We start from the raw sequence: 21,386 nt of genomic DNA on the forward strand, positions 1-21,386 counted from the left end.
TAGACATTTTAAGTTATTTGTTGAGGTTTTAATGCATATTTTTGTGTATTATTGCAGTAGCCTCTATGAAATACGTCTATATTAAGCTGTGATTGATGTATGGTGTGAAATTGCGGTCTGGAAATAACGTTAAACTGTTATCGAGGCCGTAACATTATATGTGCACTCATCTGCGGCGTCTCCTCTCCTCCAAAATAAACATCATTTACTGCTGCATTTATTTCTCGTATTCAGCGATGAGCCACAATAATACGCCAAACTTCCTTCAGGTATCCATGTTTTTTTTCTTCCGAGTTCCTGCAGCGTGAACGCAATGATGTCGGAAGTCGGACATTTCCGAGTTGGGAATCCCGACCTCCGAGTTGTTATGAACGCAGCAAAACTCCTCCAGGTCAGAGACGGTTCTGTAATACGTGAACTGCACCTTTAGCCGAGTGGCGACTGAACCCCTGAACATGAATGAGGCATCAGTCGACCCCAGACCTTCCATCCTGTTTCTGCTGCTCAGCCTGATGCTCGTTGCTGCTGCGGCTTCACCTATGAGGGAGGTGACCACGGAGACCAGGACCAGGACCAGGACCAGGACCAGGACCAGGACCAGGACCAGGACCAGGACCAGGAGCAGGAGCAGGAGCAGGACCAGGACCAGGACCAGGACCAGGACCAGGACCAGGACCAGGACCAGGACCAGGACCAGGAGCAGGAGCAGGACCAGGACCAGGACCAGGACCAGGACCAGGACCAGGACCAGGAACCAGGACCAGGACCAGGACCAGGACCAGGACCAGGACCAGGACCAGGACCAGGACCAGGAACCAGGACCAGAACCAGGACCAGGAACCAGGACCAGGACCAGGAACCAGGACAAGGAACCAGGACCAGGACCAGGACCAGGAACCAGGACCAGAACCAGGACCAGGAGCAGGAGCAGGACCAGGACCAGGACCAGGACCAGGACCAGGACCAGGACCAGGAACCAGGACCAGGACCAGGACCAGGACCAGGACCAGGAACCAGGACCAGAACCAGGACCAGGAACCAGGACCAGGACCAGGAACCAGGACCAGGACCAGGACCAGGACCAGGACCAGAACCAGGACCAGGACCAGGACCAGGACCAGGACCAGGACCAGAACCAGCTGGAACCAGGACCAGGACCAGGACCAGAACCAGGAACCAGAACCAGAACCAGGAACCAGAACCAGGAACCAGGACCAGGACCAGGACCAGGGACCAGGACCAGGACCAGGACCAGGAACCAGGACCAGGAACCAGGACCAGGAACCAGGAACCAGGACCAGGACCAGAACCAGGAACCAGGACCAGGACCAGAACCAGGAACCAGGACTAGGACCAGGACCAGAACCAGGAACCAGGACTAGGACCAGGATCAGGACCAGGACCAGGACTAGGACTAGGACCAGAACCAGGAACCAGGAACCAGGACCAGAACCAGGAACCAGGACCAGGACCAGGACCAGGACCAGGACCAGGACCAGGACCAGGACCAGGACTCAAAAACTGGTTTTGACGACAGAGTTGATCTGTTGGTCCAGTTTAAAATCACTGTCAAGCTTTACTCCAAGATTAGAAACAACTCATCCTCCTCCTCCTCCTCCTCTTCCTCCTCTGAACACATCAGGTCCACTGTAGCAAGTAGCCGTCCTGAACCAATCAGAGAGAGAGAGATGAAAATAATGCTGATAATGTGATTGGCCACCAGTGACACGCCCACTTGTTACACATGATAATTTATTCTTTCTAATCCCAGAGTCAGAGATGAACTCAGCACAATCAGCTTCTGTTCCCCACAGAAAAACACCTGTAAAATGTGTGTGTGTGTGTGTGTGTGTGTGTGTGTGTGTGTGTGTGTGTGTGTGTGTGTGTGTGTGTGTGTGTGTTCTTGTATTTACTACGTTGTGAGGACCGTCAAGAGTTTTTAACCAACAGAGTGAGGACATTTAGGGGAAGTGAGGACATTTTGGCCCGTCCTCACTTTTCCCAAGGGCTGTTTGAGGGTTAAGACTTTAGGTTATAATTAGGTTTAAATTAGGTTCAGAGTAATGGTTAAGGTTAGGGTAAGGGGCTAGGGAACACATTATGTCAATGAGTGCATTTCTAAAAGGAGTTCATCATGATTCTCCTTGTATCCTCCTGGTTTCTGTGTGGACTTACATTTAGTTGTGGTTGTGTTTTCCATATATGGTCGTGTTGCCAGACCGGGGAGAGTTAAGTTACAACACTGAGACACAAATTAGTTGATGACAACATGTGTGATGAATAAGACAGAGAACAGACTGAGCTGTAACTTGTAGTGGAGTGTCTTTAAATCTCTCAGCAGCTCTTCTACCACAGCTGGATCTCAGCTCACTGTTTATTCATGGTGTCAGAGTTCACCTGTCCATACAGGTGTAATACCAGGAGTTACCCAGCAGGTGGCGCCACTCTACTGTAGAAAGAGACTTCCCCTCCCTCTGTCGCCATGAACTTGTGGGATTTCCTGTAAATGCTGAGAAGTAAGTGAAAGTAAAAATGTTCAGACGCCATGTTAGAGTGAACGGAGCAGAAGGAGAGAAACTGAAGTCTGAGACGAGTGAGTGTCCACACAACATTATTGTTGTTATTATTATTATTATTATTATTGTTGTTGTTGTTGTTGTTGTTGTTGTTGTTGTTGTTATGTCAGAGTGTGAGAGTCAGTTTGTCTGTGTGGACTGTGGAGGGAAGAAGAGTCAGACGTAGTCCGTACATACGTCAGCACATTGTCTCAGATTCACCTCCACACAACTTCTTCAAACTCAGAACAAACATCAAAGGTCAAAGGTCACGGTGACTGGATGAACATGGATTTAATGTCAAAGTCCTATGAGTGGTGGAGGTCAACGACTGGATCAGACAAGGACGTGATTATAGTTTGTCCTCGGTGGATTTGGGTGTGTCTTGATCCCGTGTGTGTGTGTGTGTGTGTGTGTGTTACTGGTTTCCCTCTCAGACTGACTGAAGTCCTGAAGATGAGTGGTAATGTGGCGAAACAGGTGGACAGATCAAAGTCTCTGAAGAATGACCGGTCCAAAGGAAAACCTCCAGTCTTCAGTCCTGGACCTGGACCTTCACAGTCACGGTAAGAAACCAGATACAGACCTGTGTGCAGGGTTGGGAGAGTTACTTTAAGAATGTAATCCAGTACAATTTCAAATTACATGTTAAAATAATGTAATCGGTGACTTACTCTAATCAAAGTAATGTACTGGATTATTTTTTAGATATTTAGTATTTTAATAACTGTATGTTTCTTTCTGATATGAAATATGTCTTGAGTGTTTGTGTGTGTGAGAGGGTGTATTATGTACATGTGTATGGATGTTTAGAACGCTATGTAAATTGATCATTCTTACCTTTGTATTGTTACTTATTCACCTGCCCAGGGACAACGGATGGAAAGTAGCTAGTAGGCTAAATCCGCTACAAGGCATCTCTTCTCATTTCGAGACTAATGTTATCTTGTACATTGCCCCTGATACAAATAAACTTATTAAACTAAACTTAACTAATTATTTTTGGATTACTTCAATACCAAACATGCAAATTAAGAATATCAAGCAGCCAGCACGCATCAGTCCTCATCGATTAGATTACTCAAAGTCAAAAACACTGAGTATCCCATAAATATGTGTTTGATTTTAAAAATGTAATCCTGACAAGATGTAATCCACATTTTATCAAATATACCAGCAATCTTACATTACATGTAATCCATTACTCCCCAAGCCTGCCTGTGTGTGTGTGTGTGTGTGTGTGTGTGTGTGTGTGTGTGTGTGTGTGTGTGTGTGTGTGTGTGTGTGTGTGTGTGTGTGTGTGTGAGATCCAGTGTAGAGCTGATGTGAGACAGATGTTCAGCAGCTGGACAGTGGACACAGTTAATGACTGACTGACTCTACACTGTTGTCTATGATGCTGCTGTGTTGCTTCCATCCTTCACTACAGTGTGTGGTGCTGGACGCTGACGTCACTGGAGACTTCCCACAATGCATCTGTGATCAGAGAACTGATCAGTGATCAATGTGATGTGAATAAAAACATGTTTGTGTTTGCAGAGGTCAGAACCACAGACTGAGAGCAGAGTCTCCAGGATCCATCTGTCTGTCCATGAAGAGTGACTGGTCTAAAGAATTGAATCCTCCACTATTCAGTCCTGGACCTGGACCTGGACCTGGACCTGGACCTGGACCTTCAGAGTTACAGTAAGAGGCGGTTTCTACTGTAAACTGAGCTGAAGATGATTCAGTCATTAGACTCATGTGAAGGAAACAGAGAGAAACCAGGAACCAGATCCATCAGACTCTGAAGGTTCACAACAAACCTCAGAGACAGAAACATGCACACACACTCTGTCCATCAGACTGATGAAGCACAGCGTCCTCATGTTCCTGTGTCATCACCCTCAGTCAGTGTGAACGTTGCTGCACCAACACTTTAATGATCCACACGTCTGAGCCTTTAAACTGAAGTCACAGTAGAGATTAAAGCAGCTGATACACACAGACTTTTATTTTGAAAAGTCAGGAACCAGACAGGAGTGATCAGTGTTTCCTGTTTCCTGTCTGTGACTGTCTGAGCTTCTCCACAACATGTAGTGAAGCTCAGGTGGAGCTGCTGAAGCTTCTGTTGTCAGCTTCAGCCTCCTCACACTGGATCAGAGCTCCAACACAGGTTCATTAGAGCCACACAGCAGCGTCTGGATGAGGAGCTCATTAGTTAAAGAGCTGATAGGACTCAGTCCAGAACCAACATCAAACACATGATCAGTGTCTGAAAGAGGAAAACACCACCAACAGCTTCTCAATCATTTCACACATTTGGAGTAAAAACCAGACGAGACGACGCAGAACTGAAGAGACTCAAACTAACAGGGAGTTTGTTTTAGAGTCCAGATTTAAGGTCAACAGATAAACAGAGACAGAAACCAGACCAGTTCAGGACCAGTGCCCTCATGTATCAATACTTGCGTGGATTTCATACTGAAACATGGCGTACGCCAAAATCCAGAAACTGTCGTACGCACAAAGAAAATCTGATGTATCAAAGTGTGCGTACACATGGATCCAAGCACTTTTCCTTTGTACATCCCAATCAACGTGGAATTGAGCGCACATGCCGAAGTGGTAATCTCCTCCCTGTCCACGCCTCCATTTAAATATGCAAATCAATGTAAATAAGGCCTGCACCAAAGATTCCCTTCTCTTTACGGTCAGATAACACCATGAAAAACTGTGAGGAACAGCAATTTAACCAAATTTGAGTGGAAGGTGCTCCTCGATAAAGTTGAGCCGTGTAAACATCTTTTTTTCTTTTTTTTTTGCCGTCCTCCGGCACCATCACAAAGGGGGTGGGAGAGTGTGTGTGTTATATAAAGGTGAATGTGAGGCGGAGGACCGCTGTCATCCCAAATGAAAGCAGACACTGTACTCTAATTAAATTATGTGAAATGGATTTACAATTTTATTTGCCTTCTTTTATACACAGATGGCGTAGTAAATAAATGCAGAAGTGCGCCAGGGAGGCTGATAAAGACACATGTCCAACTTTACGCATGTGTTTATTGACATTAAAGCAGATATCAGTGGAATGTTTTTGTTAATATAAGTCCTAAATAGTCCTATTTTCCGTCAGCAATCACTTACATGAAGTATTTCAGCCTAAACACGAGTCTCTCCGTCACTCTGCTCTGCTGTAACCCGAGGAGAAAATTTTCCTTGTGGGATACAAGTGTTATCCAATGAGGGGAGAGAACGGCATGAAGGGCTGTGTGTGCAGCCAAGGGATGCGCGTGAATGTGGTGACGTAGCACGAGGACCAATTGATGCCTGGCAAGGGCGGGGGCTGCTAACTCATGGTGCGTTCAAGGAAACTCGTACTTTGTGTTTTTCCTTCCTGTGAAGTCATACCAGTTCGATCTGGTACGAGTTCACGGGTCGGAAGTTACGAGTGGCCGTTATAGGGAACTTTCACAGACAACAGGACGGTAAAAACACGAGCTACGGGTTACCTGGAACGCTACCAAGTCGTAGTTGTGACTTGAAGCTGTAACTTACGGTTTCAAAAGCCTGCCTTGAACACAGCATTAGCCGAAACGGCCGTGCCACTGATATCTGCTTTAAGTACTTCACACAGTCTGTGTAGTTTAACCAGCAAAAAGAAAGTCACTGACAGTGTGATATTTCGGCAGACATGCTCAATGTGCATCGGGGCGGGGGGTTAAATAGGACAATTAAACAAATACATTTACTTTGCGCGCATACAGTCCCAGGCTGTAATCTGTACCCAGCTATGCTGAATGAATGAATCGTGCGCTGAACCAGCCATCTCGCCTCAATGTTTGTTAATATGTGATGCATTTACGCATCACATATGATCTGTACATTTATAGTATAAAAATGCTTCCTGTTCACAGTGTGGTCAGCACCTGAATGGAGGTGATGGCTCCCCGACGTGTCGCGCTCTCACTGCGTTCAGTTCCAAGAGAATTGCCCTCGGAGTCATCATGTGCAAAAAAAAAAAAAAACCTCCGGGACTCGTGTGCACTTCGCACTGCAGCATCTGCAATATCTTAAGACTAAAGCTGATGCTATTTTCTGCACCACTTTGCGCATGCTTTTCTATCCACCTATCTAATTGCAACACGTGGATGGGTTGTTCATAAATGTGTCTCTGATGTGCACATTACTCTGAGGACTAATTGTTTTCACATTATTAACAGTTTCCCAGCTTCACCTCTAAGTGTCGCCAAAGGAACAACAGCAGTAGAAACGTGCGTACGCCAGCTATGGAGTTGGCGTGGGCCACCGCACTTTTCCACGGTCATTTCACTTTTGATACATCTGAACGTTGGCGTGGAAAATGACGTACGCCACTTTTTTGTGCGTACGCAACATTGATACATGAGGCCCCAGGTCTTCATTCAGCTCGTCTCTCTACACTTGTCTTCCTCTACTTTCTCTCTCTCTGCTCCTCTGCTTACTGAAGCCCCGCCCCCTTGAGGTGGTTAACCAATCAGAGCTCAGATGTGGAGCTGTGACATGTTGTTGATCCAGAAATGTCTTGACAGGAGGAAGAGGAGTGGTGTCTCTGTGGACCAGCAGCTGTCCTGCTGTGGTCTCTGTCAGGACGTCCTGAAGGATCCAGTCTCCACCAGCTGTAGACACTGGTTCTGCAGACAGTGCTTCACCTCAGACTGGGACCAGTCTGGTTCTTCAGGACCCCCCTCCTGTCCCCAGTGTGGAAAAAGACCCAGAACCAGAGGTGAGCTGCAGACAAGCCAATCAGAGCAGCTGTGTACAAAGTGAGACTGAACATCTGTCTGCTGATGTGGTCATTTGTGAAACCAGGACCTGTTGTTTTCTCCAGAGTCTTTGTTCCATCACACAGCACTGACATTTAAGATGATGATTCAAACCTTCTCTTTGTTGTCTGTAGTTTTTCTGTAGCTGATGAAAATAATCTGATCGGATTGTCAGACTCTCTGTCTTCAGTTTGACTCTGTCTCTTGTCTCTCAGCAGATCGTGGTCTGCAGGAGGTTTTGGATCAACATAAGATCAGTCTGAGGAGCAGATGTGAACGAGTGACTGAAGGAACTGAGGGAACAGGAAGTGTAACAGGAAGTGTAACCCTCCTCAACAGGATCTACACTGAGCTCTACATCACAGAGGGACAGAGTGAAGAGGTTAATACCCAACATGAGGTGAGACAGATGGAGACGACGTCCAAGAAGAAGACCCTCCATGACACTCCAATCAAGTGCAACGACATCTTTAAAGACTCACCTGTCCAACAGAGAGAGGACGTCTCTACGGTCTCACCTGTCCAACAGAGAGAGGACGTCTCTAAGGTCTCACCTGTCCAACAGAGAGAGGACATCTCTACGGTCTCACCTGTCCAACAGAGAGAGGACGTCTCTACGGTCTCACCTGTCCAACAGAGAGAGAACGTCTCTACGGTCTCACCTGTCCAACAGAGAGAGGACGTCTCTACGGTCTCACCTGTCCAACAGAGAGAGGACGTCTCTACGGTCTCACCTGTCCAACAGAGACCCATCAGAGTGGTTCTGACCAACGGCGTCGCTGGCGTTGGAAAAACCTTCTCGGTGCAGAAGTTCACTCTGGACTGGGCCGAGGGCTTGGAGAACCAAGATGTCAGTCTGCTGGTTCTGCTTTCGTTCAGGGAGCTGAACCTGATCAGAGATCAGCGGTTGAGTCTTCTCAGGCTGCTCCATGTTTTCCATCCAACATTACAGAAGGTCACAGCAGAGCAGCTGGCTGTCTGTAAACTTCTCTTCATCTTTGACGGCCTGGATGAAAGCCGACTGTCACTGGACTTCAACAACAGGGAGGTTGTGTCTGATGTCACACAGACGTCATCAGTCAACGTGCTGCTGACAAACCTCATCCAGGGGAATCTGCTTCCCTCGGCTCTGGTCTGGATCACCTCCAGACCTGCAGCAGCCAATCAGATCCCTCCTACATGTGTTGACAGGGTAACAGAGGTCCGAGGCTTCACTGACGCCCAGATGGAGGAGTACTTCAGGAGGAGGTCCAGTGATGAAGATCTGTCCAGAGGAATGATCTCACACATCAAGACGTCCAGGACCCTCCACATCATGTGTCAAGTCCCAGTCTTCTGCTGGATCAGTGCTACAGTTCTGGAGCACATGTTGACCACAGACCAGAGAGGAGAGCTGCCCAAGACCACGACTGACCTGTTCTCACACTTCCTGCTGGTCCAGACAAAGAGGAAGAAGAACAAGTACGGACATGGAGGACACAAGACGAGTCCACAGGAGCTGACGGAGGCCGACAGGGAAGTTCTTCTGAAGCTGGGGAGGCTGGCGTTTGAACAGCTGCAGGAAGGAAACATCATGTTCTACCAAGAAGACCTGGAGCAGTGTGGTCTGGATGTCACAGAGGCCTTGGTGAACTCAGGACTCTGTACTGAGATCTTCAAAAGAGAGAGTGTGATCTTCCAGAAAACAGTCTACTGCTTTGTTCATCTGAGTGTTCAGGAGTTTCTGGCTGCAGTCTACATGCTCCACTGTTTCACCAACAGGAACACACAGGTCCTCAAGAAGTTCCTGGGAGAAAAACATGTTGATTCAACGCTGGATGACTTACTGAAGAGAGTCTTGGAGAAATCCTTCAGAAGTAGAAACGGTCACCTGGACCTGTTTGTTCGCTTCCTTCATGGCCTCTCTCTGGAGTCCAACCAGAGGCTGTTAGGAGGTCTGCTGGGTCAGACAGACAACAGTCCAGGAACCATCCAGAGAACCATCAACAACCTGAAGGAAAAGAAGACAAAGATCTCTCCTGACAGAAGCATCAACATCTTCCACTGTCTGACGGAGATGAAGGACCAGTCAGTTCATCAGCAGATCCAACAGTTCCTCAAGTCAGAGAACAGATCAGAGGAGAAACTCTCTGAGATCCAGTGTTCAGCTCTGGCCTACATGCTGCAGATGTCAGAGCAGGTTCTGGACAAGTTCGACCTGAGCAAGTACAACACAATACAGGAGGGACGACTAAGACTGATCCCAGCTGTGAGGAACTGCAGGAAGGCTCGGTGAGTCCAGACATGATCAATAAAATTATTGATTAGTAGTTTAGATCAATATTTAGATAAACACTTAAAGAGAACCATAGCCAAATGTTATTTTCTAAACGTTGTCATGTTATACAGTGCCCTACTGTTGAAGGTCAATCAATCAATCAATCAATCAATCAATCAATCAATCAATCAATCAATCAATCAATCAATCAATCAATCAATCAATCAATCAATCAATCAATCAAATTTCTTTATTCATTCCTGAGGGGGAATTAAAAGGGAAACAGAGTAGCGCTTAAATCACACAAACAACAACAGTAAATATGGTTGATTTGTGAATTTTCAAAGTTTTTAAATTTAGAGGCTTGCTGTGACGCCACCATCAGGACTATTGTGTAGTGATTCCAGTTGATGACATCTGACATTTTGATGTGTCATCATCTTCACCCTTGTTGGGTCCCGAACCCACAACATCTGACACCAAGAACCAGCTCCTAACTCACAAACCTAATTAGCTGGAAGTGAGACTGACAGTGAAGTGAAAGTGCAGCTTAATTTATCGACTCAGGGAGTCACTGTCCAGACCGCTGTTGTCAAGGAGCAGATTCAAGGCAAAATTAGGCAAAATTCCAAATCTGTAGCACATATGCTTGATTTATTATGAAGATTTTAAATCCAGAGGCTTGCTCTGATGGCTCCATCAGGACTATAGTCTTATGTTTCCATTTGAGGACATCTGGCATTTTGATGTGTCATTATCACCCTTGCTGAGCCTCGAACCCACAATCTCTCACACCAAGAAGCAGCTCCTAACTCACTGAGCTAACTGGCAGGAACTGAGAACTGGCGTGTAGCTTCATTTATCGACTCACGGAGTCACTGTCCGGGCAGCTTTTGTCAAGGCAGATTACAGAAATTGTCAAAATGTCAGAAATTCTGTTATCTAAACAAAAATCTGATACTACATAAATTGCATTCAGTTTTTTTTTTTAAATATATTGTTTGGGCATTTTTGCCTTTATCGAAAGTATAGTTAAGAGAGACAGGAAACGGGGAGGCAGAGAGAGGGGGAATGCGCCCAATGCTGGATTCAAACCAGGGCCGACTGCAGCAAGGACTGTGCCTCGATTTATGGGGTGCCCGCTCCAACCACTACGCCATGCGACGCCCCAAATTGCATTCAGTTTTTAAGATAAAATTCTGATATTTGCCAAACTTCATTATCCATGACACTAAAATAATGTCAATTTTTTGCAAGAAGATTAAAAATGTATTAAGCAACAATTGGATAGTATATTGTCGCAACCACACTCCACCCTGGTAAGTAAAGTGTTACGGTTAGGGCTCCAACTAGTCTAGGCTACAGGGATGACACAGGTGCACATATTTCTATTGCTGAAAACCTGGAGCTTGGTGGGATTCGCTGCCATATTGCCCAATGTTCAACTTACCGGCTGCTTCCCGCTCACCATCCGTAGCTTGGTCCGCAAGGCCTTCCTGGCAGGCCGGCGTCCTGCTCCAGCGGCACCGAGCCGGCAACCTGCTCCAGCGTAAAGATAGATCATAAAGACTCATGTCCTGTTGGTGGTGGAACAACGGCTGACAGTTTTACTGCAGCTTTCATCTAATTTGATTCTGATATTTTCTCTCTTCACAGACTTGTTGGTTGTAAACTCTCAGAGAGTCACTATGAAGTCGTGGCCTCAGCTCTAAAGTCCAACCCCTCCCACCTGACAGAACTGGACCTGAGTAAAACCACCGACCTGAGTGATTCATCAGTGAAGGTGCTGTGTGCTGGACTGGAGAGTCCAAACTGTCGACTGGAGACTCTGAGGTGAGTTCACTGACTGGACCTGTTGGACTTTTGTCTGTGTTCAGTTCAAATGTGTGAAGTTCAGTTTGAAGCAGCGACTGATTGTGACTCCATGTTACTGCAGCTGGTAGAAGGTGAAGGGTCAGAGGTCACTCAGAGGTCAGTGTGGTGATGATGATGATGATGATGATGATGATGATGATGATGATGATGATGATGATGATGATGATGATGATGATGATGATGATGATGAGGAGCTGGCTCTCAGATGAAGCTGCTAACAGAACAGCTGGATCAGCCACACACCTGTCTTGATTAGGCTACTGCAGATTTTTAAACCCATCTGCAAAATGTTCAGCATGTGTTCAATCCTTCAACTCAAAAAGAACCAATTGAGAGACTGTGAGACAGACACACCCACAAACTACCAAACTACAAAGTGCAACAGAACAGTTTAAAAATGTGCCAGAGGAGAGGAGAGGAGAGGGGAGGGCTCCATGTAACCAGATGTATCCCCAGCAGTCTAAGCCTATAGCAGCGTAGCTATAAAATGGTTCAGAGCTACCTGAACCAGCCCTAACTAAAAGCCCTGTCATAAAGGAAGGTCTTAAGTCTAGACTTAAATGTAACTAGAGTGTCTGCCTCTTTGACCCATGGAGAGAGCTGGTTCCACAGTAAAGGAGCCCGGTAACTGAAGGCTCTACCTCCCAGTCTGTTTTTAGAGATACTGGGAGTCACTAACAGACCTGCATTCTGGGAGCGGAGTGCTCTGGTAGGACAGTAAGGAATGATTAGTTCTTTCAGATAGGATGGAGCTTTATCATTAAGAGCCTTATAAGTCAGCAGAAGGATTTTGAAGTCTATTCTAAATCCTACAGGAAGACAGTGGAGAGACTCTAAAGTGGGAGAGAGATGTGTTCTCTCTTCCTAACTCCTGTCAAAACCCTTGCTGCGGCATTCTGGACCAGCTGGAGACTCTTTAGAGAGTTTTTCGGACATCCTGCATGCACTAGTTTCTCAGCATCACTCTGGGAGAGGATATTCCTAATCTTAGTGATACTGCGCAGATGGAAGAAGGCGGTCCTAGTCACATGTTTTATGTGGGAGCTGAAGGAAAGGTCCTGGTCAAAAATGACTCCAAGGTTCCTCGCAGTTGTACTCGGGGGATTAGAGAACGAGTCCCTGAGATGTTTAGGTCCAAACACAATGACCTCAGTTTAATCTGAATTCAGTAGCAAGAAATTAGAGGACATCCAGGATCTAATGTCTTTCAGGCAGTCTTGCATTGATGAGGCGGCTTTTGTCATCTGGCTCCATGGACAAGTAGAGTTGCGTATCATCTGCATAACAGTGAAAATTGATTGAGTGCTTCCAGATTATGTCACTTAAAGCAGAAGTAAGTGGTCCAGTCGTTTTCGCTAATGCTGCGTTCCAGGCAGGCTTTTGAAATCGTAAATTACAGCTTCAAGTCACAACTTACGACTTTGTAGCGTTCCAGGCAACCCACTCGTGTTTTTCCGACCTGTTTTACCGGTGAAAGTCACTATAACGGCCACTCGTAACTTCCGACCGGTGATCTCGTACCAGATCGAACTGGTACGACTTCACGGTCGGAAAAATACGAGTTTCCTTGAACGCACCATAACAGTCCTCATCCCTACGTCGCCACATTCACGGCGTTCCTTGGCTGCACACACAGCCCTGCATGCCGTTCTCTCTCCTCATTGGATAAAAACTGTAGGATACGAGAAATGTTTTCTCCTGGGCTCAGAGCAGAGCAGAGTGACTGACAGACCCGTGTTTCAGACCAAACACTCTATGTAAGTGATTGCTGTCGGAAGATATAACTATTTAAGACTTATATTAACACAAATATATCACTTACTTCTGCTTCAATGAGAGCATGTAAAGAATGAAGGATCAGTCAGTACGTTTACATGCAGAGCTTAATCGAGCTATGCCCAAAATTCGATTTTGGCGTCAAGTCGGACTTCTGTCCTTTGTAATGTAATAACTGGCGGGGTCCACTTTTTCCTCTCTCTCTCTCTCTCTCTCTCTTTTTTTTTTTTTTTTTTTTTAATAAAACACTTTTGCTGGTCGTGGTCGCTCTGTGTGAAATGCATTGAATCGGCGCTGACGTTGGGTTTTTTTCTTTACTTTGCAGGGTTCGGGCGGCTTCTCTGCTCCACTTTTGCCGTCTCTACTGTTATGGGGCATGCGCACATGCATTGTCCATTTAGGGGCTGTGTCCACCAGACACGCTTTCAGCGCTGACAGTGCCCTCAGCGCTGCTTTCCCAGCGCTTAGCGCTCTCTCTCTCCCTCGTCAGAATGCCGCTGTTGCTAGGTTACAAAACGAGTCCTCTGACACTTCCGTGTTCCTGCCTTGTTTAATGTAAACACTACAACGAGTGTCAGAAATACACAACAGCATTAGCGGCAGCTTTTGACATGGAGCCTGAGGTCGGCCTACCTTCAATACAAGTGTGGGTCATGATATAAACCGAGCCAAGTCTTCAGTTGTGTCGCTGTCGGTAACGTATGTCCCGCCCCTTCTTGATTCTGATTGGTCAGTGCGGGGAAAAGTGGCATTGACGAGCGCGGCGCTGTTCTAAAAGTTGAACAGATTTCAACTCGAAGCGCTCTGAGCGCCGCGACAAAAAGAAGCAAGCGCCGAAGGCATTTTACCGCCGAGGGAGCTGAGCGCTGTGAGCGCCCAACTCAATAGGGTTTGAATGGAAAGTAGACGCCCAGAGGCTGAAAACGCATCTGGTGGACACGGGTCCTTATACTCCGACTAAGGCGTATACATGACGGAGAAAATCGAATTCCAATCGCATTATCTGGGTGTCTTAATCGGAGTTCTCCAACTCCGATTTCAGTCGGACTAAGGTGTTTACATGCACTTCAGTTGTCCAGTTATAGTCAGATTAAGGCAATAATTTGGTTTTTCCAAGTGTCATGTAAACGTACTGAATGTGTCCTGTTAAACTCAGTCAGAGAAGATGAGCTGAAGCTCAGATGTTCATCACATCATCAGATGCATCATGTTTTTACTGCAGCTTTCATCTGGTTTGATTCTGACACATTTGATATTTTCTCTCTTCACAGACTTGTTGGTTGTGAACTCTCAGAGAGTCTCTGTGAAGTCGTGGCCTCAGCTCTGAAGTCCAACTCCTCCCACCTGACACAACTGGACCTGAGTGAAAACAACCTGAGTGGTTCATCAGTGAAGGTTGTGTGTGCTGGACTGGAGAGTCCAAACTGTCGACTGGAGACTCTGAGGTGAGTTCACTGACTGGACCTGTTGGACTTTTGTCTGTGTTCAGTTCAAATGTGTGAAGTTCAGTTTGAAGCAGCGACTGATTGTGACTCCATGTTACTGCAGCTGGTAGAAGGTGAAGGGTCAGAGGTCACTCAGAGGTCAGTGTGGTGGTGATGATGATGATGATGATGATGATGATGATGATGATGATGATGATGATGATGATGATGATGATGATGATGATGATGATGATGATGATGATGATGATGATGATGATGATGATGAGCTGCTCTCAGATGAAGCTGCTAACAGAACAGCTGGATCAGCCACTGTAGCTGAAGCTGAGCAGATGTGATGTAGATCTGAGGCCGGAGAAGCTTGTGTGTGTGTGTGTGTGTGTGTGTGTGTGTGTGTGTGTGTGTTAGTTAGAGATTACACAGACTAGTCAACTTTACTGCTCCACAATGACGTTTTGAGCTTGATTAGGAGAGCTGCTTGAAACAACAGCTGAGTGGCTGGAAGAAAAAAAACTGTCATTGATTTAAATTGTCTTCTGTTGCTGATGCACGGACTTGGTTATTAATGTTATTCTCGTTGAGGACGTGGATGATCGTGAGGGAGGGAGTAGTGGTGTTGATCCGTGTTCCTTGGAGAGCGTGTAGTGAGGTAACACTAGCGCACCACTTTACATTGAGAAAAAAGAGAAAACTAGTGCACCACCTTATCCAAATAAGTAGGCAATTAAACAAACCCACAAAAAAGCCTGCTTGTATAGGCAGCGTTACATGGCACACAACAACCAACAACAACAACAACAAATCAACCAGGGGCCTCATTTATCAAAGAGTGTGTAAAAGTCCTCTTAAATTTTCAGTACGACGGAAAGGCAAAACGTGCGTATGACCAAAAAATATACACTCTTTTCAGATCTATCAAACTCTGCGTACACATGGCTGCACGGTATTTCCCTTGATAAATCACACCGGACCTGAGAAAAGCGTGGATGAGAACACGCCTCATACCCAGCCCCCTAAACGGCCCCACACAACCATATGTGGTCAATGCAAATCAGTTACGTGCATATTAAGTAGCCATGTGCACTCTGGAAACGTGTGGAATGACGTCAGTGGAAGACGGTGAAGACAACAGACGGACGGAGAGCGGAGAAAGAAGCGGAATTTCTCTGAAAGCGAGATACACGGTAACACGGCAATATCAGTCAGAAACATCATCTTGCATTGAAAGGCTACAATAAAAACAAAAAACTCCCAAATCTAAATGAAACAGAACAGAAAGAAGAAGAATCATATTTATTCTGCCCCTTTATTTTAGATTATGTCATAATAATTTAAAGCAGGGTTTCCACTGCCAGTCAGTACTACTTTGCACCCCTTTCCACTAACCCCCAACTTCCGTTCACTGGAAGACTTTGATTTTCACTTGTGCATAGCTATATATATAAAAGAAAAAAAACATTGAAGTCCACCAGTCTGTGACTTTTCCTAAAATGATGTTGGGCAGCTAGCACCCATTTTTGTTGAATACAATAAATATTATTCACACAAAAAATATTGATCATGTTTTCTCATTTGCTTTGATTTGCGCCGACATTATTGTGCTTGCTGCTTGCTTGTGTGTGTCCAGTCTGGCTACGTAACACACGCACGTCCCAGAAATTATTTTCCAGACTGGACAGACTGGTTGTGGAAGAGGTGTAGCCTACATGCAAGGGAAAAATATCAATATGATATCAAAAGAAAACGAAATTCGTTTTATAAAGCCAGTATTTAGGAGCAAACTAGTGTAAATGCACAGGGGAAAAATCAGAGTCGCTGTGCTTTTCATGTAAAGTGCCGACGTCAACACGTGTGCGGTGGTGGTGGTGGTGTGGGGGGGTCATCATCACCACCACTTGCTACTTCAAACAGTGTCCGCGCTCCTCTCTCCCTCGCCGCTGCAGTTCTCTGACTCTGCAGCGGCGTCGCCAATTCCTCCTGTTCTTCAAAAAGCGTGTAAATGCCGGTACGCCATGGTCAGACTGGTCGTAAATTTCGGCACTTTCTCCCGACAGGTTTTGGTTTGATAGATCCCAAATTAGGCGGAGAAAAGTGCGTACGCACAAAACGGGGGAAAGAGCGTGTAAAAAACCGTGTATCCACAATGATAATTGAGGCCCCAGGACTGTGATGGTGACGAGGCCTGTGTGTCGTTTTCCTCCTTCATTGTTTAACGCACAGTAGCTCCAGTATTTTCTTTTCACTTCTATAGGAGTGTATGTTACAATGTTATACAGTATGTTTATTTACCTGCTGTTCTGTACTGATTTCTATCAACCTGTCAGTGGATACAGATTGTTGCAAAGCGTTTCCCTCCTCCTGTGATTTCAGTTATGACAGGAAAAATATGAACGACTTCATCAGCGACTAGTTGACGTCGACTCGACTTTCATAACATTAGAGTCGACTTTAAAAAAGTCATGCAACCACTAACCACACACACAGTTTATCATCCTGTGTGTGTGTGTGTGTGTGTCTTTGATCCAGTTCAGTCCTGAATCAGAGAGTTGTAGTCAGTGTTTAGTCCAACAGGTATTGATCAGATATTGATTGTATATTGACAGACTGATCTGAGGTCAGCAGCAGCTGATGAATCTGTGCTGACATGTGGATGATGTGTGTAGAAGGCCACATGATGATGATCCACAACAACACAAGGACAAAGTCCCTCTACTCATTTACACACTGATCATTGATCAGGACACATCTGATCAATCATCAATCATTTCATCTTCTTCTTTTATTCTTTATTCAGATTGGAGCGCTGCAGTTTGTCAGAGATCAGCTGTTCTTCTCTGGGCTCAGCTCTGAAGTCCAACCCCTCCCACCTGAGACACCTGGACCTGAGCAGAAACAACAAGCTGCAGGGTTCAGGAGTGAAGGGTCTGAGTAGTTTTCTGGAGAGTCCAGACTGTAGACTGGAGACTCTGAGGTCAGACTCTGTTTTATTTCTGTGCTCAGATGAATGTGATGTGAAAGTTGTGTTGATACTGAGCTGCACACATGAGGCTGATATTCTACTGATCCACACTGAGGCTGTAGGACAGGGTAGGCAGGCGCTCACAGACCAAGACCAGGGCTGTGGGGGGGTCGGCACCTCAGACAGCTCATCACACAACAACCTCACAACAAACACATTTATACACAATGGTTCACACAGATCCAAGTCTTAAACATGTGCAACACCTTTTCCCCACAATCCATGCCGTCCTGACATCAGCTGTTATTAAGGGGTCATTCCTATGTTCCCTCAGCCCTGTTCCCTCATTTCTAACTTTTGTTGTCACTGAAAATTAGGCCCTATGTTCCCTCAGCCCTTTGGTCCCACCATTGGTTGGGTTTAGGCAATGAAGAAAGGAGTTGGTTAAGTTTAGTAAAAAGACCAGGTAGAGGCTAGACAGGCCAGATAGATAAAGTCCAGATAGGTAGAGAGAGTCCAGAGGGAACATAGGCACGCTCCCGGCAGCTCAGGCCAGAGAGCAGAGGAGAGAGATACAACTCTATACAACTCCAGCCATACAATGATAGGAACCACAGATATGCTTTTTCCCTCTCTTATCTGAAGCAAATGTTGTTTTTTCCCATATTTTCTTCTCAGAGTACACCAGACTGCTTAGTTTACATGTTAAAATCACAATTTATTTTCAGGAGGGTGCCCCCAGACCCCCCTAGGGGTTTAATTTGCCACTTACCACTTATTCCACCTCTACTCAGTTTGCAGGTATGGTGTGTGTGTATTTGTGTGTGTGACAGAGAGACAAACTACATTAAGCATTACTACTACTACTACTACTACTACTACTATTATTATTATTATTATGGACAGCTCACTGAATCTCACTCCAGCCCAGGACCAAAAGTTGGCAACCCTGCCAGGGGACACGTCTGTGTGTTGACCATTCACCAAGGCAACGTGAACAGAAGTGCAGCTCAGACATGGTGCAGTTAAGTTAAGAGGCAGCGTAGCGTTGTGCCTCTTCACCTCCATGTGAACTCTCTGTGGGAACTTACTGCACATGTGCAAACAGCCACATACACACCGTACTGACAGAAGAGGCAGAGCAGCTCTGGGCCTTTGCTCTGTAATACTACACATGGCTGAGTGGTTTGTGCAGCTGCTGCCTGGACAGAAGCTAGCTCTGTTTACTGGCTTTTATTAGACCATGAAAATCACCACATTCTGACACATTGAACTTGTAGTAAAGTTATCTGAAAGTCAAAAAGAATCCAACTTTAGATGAAGTGAATAAATCAAAGCCCTGACTGCACCTCACTGGTTTTTAGTCCAGTCTCTGTTTCTCTTCATGTTTCACCTCCACTACAGAAACACATGTGATGTATCAGACAATAACTGATCTATAATCAATAGCTGCTGGCTCCACCTCTTTCCTGAGGCTCTGTGATGTTTATAGTGAAACATTCAAAGCCAACATCCCATAATAAGCTGGTTTCAGGTTTTTCTGTCTCTGAGCTTCATTCAGCATGTGTTTCTACACGTTAGTTGTCATGGTAACAGAGTTCAGCCTCACATGTTTGTTGTCTTGAGCATGGTCAGTAAATCTCTGATCAATGTGGCTGCACAACATGAGTTTGTCTGGATGGAGCCACAGGTGGAGCTGACAGGTGAAGAGGCGGAGTCACTGCGTCTGTGTTGAAGCAGCAGCAGCTTCTCATGAATATTAATGAGCTGTTTTCTCTCTATGTGACTGTTTAACCTGCTTCCTGTTGCTTCAGCTGTTGGACTTTGATTTTCTAAACTTGTTCTTTCTGAAGCTTCTTCAGCTCTGAACAGATGATGAGACACTGAACGCTGTCAACAAGGAGCTTTGTCCTCAACTCACTGCTTTTATTCTTTATTCAGATTGAGGAACTGCAGGTTGTCAGAGATCAGCTGTTCTTCTCTGGTCTCAGCTCTGAAGTCCAACCCCTCCCACCTGAGACACCTGGACCTGAACCACAACAACCTTCATGATTCAGGAGTGAAGCATCTGAGTGGTTTTCTGGAGAGTCCAGACTGTAGACTGGAGACTCTGAGGTCAGTTCACTGACTGTTACTGTTGTAGATCTTAGATCTTTGATCCACAACTGAACCTGATTGATCTTCACTCAGAACTTGAATCGTTGACTTTGATGTCATGAATGAAGGACGTTTGAAATAGTTGTTGTCTCGTGTTTCCACTTGTTCTTCTCTCACACTGACAATGACTCTTCACTTTCAGCTCATTTCACTCAGTCTGATCAATAATCAATGATCTGATCTGATCACTGCAGCTGTGTGTGTGTGTGTGTGTGTGTGTGTGTGTGTGTGTGTGTGTGTGTGTGTGTGTGTGTGTGTGTGTGTGTGTGTGTGTGTGTGTGTGTGTTTGTGTGTGCAAGAACCCTTGTACTTTTTTATTATGTGGGCTTAAATAAATATTTCAATTGTGTGATCTTCATTTCATCTTCTTATTTTATTCTTTATTCAGATTGAGTTACTGCAGGTTGTCAGACATCAGTTGTTCTTCTCTGGTCTCAGCTCTGAAGTCCAACCCCTCCCACCTGAGACACCTGCAGCTGATAGGAGAAGGCTACCTGAGCTACAAAAACAACCTGAGCCCTTCATCTTGGCAGCAGCTTCGTGATCTTGTGAAGAGTCCAGACTTTCGACTGGAGACTCTGAAGTGTTACTGATCTGTAGCTGTTTCCACAGCTGATGAGACTGTGGGAGTGAAATAAAGTGTAAAGTGCAGCAGGTGAACCTGTCAGGATGTGACATCACACATGACATCATCTATGACATCACAGACTCAGAAAACGCTGCAGCAGCTTCAATGTGTCAATCATCAGTGATCCAGTCACAGGTAAAGGTGTTGAGTCAAACAGGAACAATGAGCTTCACCTGTCACTCAAGTACAGGAAGTACTTTTACTCCACTAACTCCTAACTAAATACTTTTACTGTGATACTGTAATTATAGAAACTTTTACTCTGCTCCTATATTATAGTATTCACTGTGATACTTGTAAGAAGTACTTTTACTCTGATACTGTATGTACAGAAACTACTCTTATTGTTCTACTGTTCTACTAATACATTAAGTATTTTTACTGTGTTACTGTTAGTAGCCTACTGCCACATCCACTTGTCGTGCACAACAAAACACAGCAAAAGACCAAAATACATGTTTTATAACGAATTTCTTCTTTTCACCCTCAGTCTTATTAAACAGAAAGATGCCATTTAATTAAACTGTTTAGTATTATTGATAAGTATGATTTACAAAAGAAACCCTAGCCTTTATTTTATAACTTAACACACATATGTACATAATTTCCTGTACGTTTTTTTCAATTTTTTTTCAATATTTGCTCTTTCAAGACTCAACATGTAGTCATAACACATCAGAATATCATTGCAGAGCAGCTAAAACAACAACAACAACAACAACATGAAAAAGATAAATATTATTTAGGTGTCAGGCTCAGTTACATTTCAAAATGAAAGTGTTTATTTTCGCAAATTACAATAAAAGGATGTGTTTTTTTCATGGTTTTACAGTGAATGTGTTGTCGAACAAGAGATTATGAATAAATGCAAGAACTGTCAGGTTTAGTTTTTTAATTCACACGTGAAAAACTACGGAGTGATATTTGTAATTTTGTTGCTATCAATGTTGATG

At 45.1% G+C, this 21,386-nt stretch overlaps 3 protein-coding genes across 3 annotated transcripts in view; 2 read left to right on the forward strand and 1 right to left on the reverse strand.

Moving 5' to 3' along the window:
* Positions 1-21,386, reverse strand: part of grm8b (glutamate receptor, metabotropic 8b) — a 589,884-nt gene that overhangs the window by 470,888 nt on the left and 97,610 nt on the right. The gene's annotated exons all lie outside the window — the stretch shown is intronic.
* The window catches only part of LOC146986482 (uncharacterized), a gene marked incomplete at its 5' end in the record, with an annotated part of 532,005 nt that overhangs the window by 280,376 nt on the left and 230,243 nt on the right, over positions 1-21,386 (forward strand). Inside the window, one exon of the mRNA XM_085780485.1 lies at positions 19,590-19,763. Coding sequence (XP_085636611.1) covers positions 19,590-19,763 — 174 coding nt within the window. The remainder of the gene's footprint in view (positions 1-19,589; positions 19,764-21,386) is intronic.
* The window catches only part of LOC146986490 (protein NLRC3-like), a 31,438-nt gene continuing 13,120 nt past the window's right edge, over positions 3,069-21,386 (forward strand). The window contains exon 1 of the mRNA XM_085780372.1: positions 3,069-3,121. The gene's annotated coding sequence lies outside the window, so the exon portion shown is untranslated. The remainder of the gene's footprint in view (positions 3,122-21,386) is intronic.

The sequence above is a fragment of the Trachurus japonicus genome, chromosome 6, assembly GCF_045865225.1.
Source record: "Trachurus japonicus isolate A0001 chromosome 6, Traja_1.0".
NCBI lineage: Eukaryota > Metazoa > Chordata > Actinopteri > Carangiformes > Carangidae > Trachurus > Trachurus japonicus.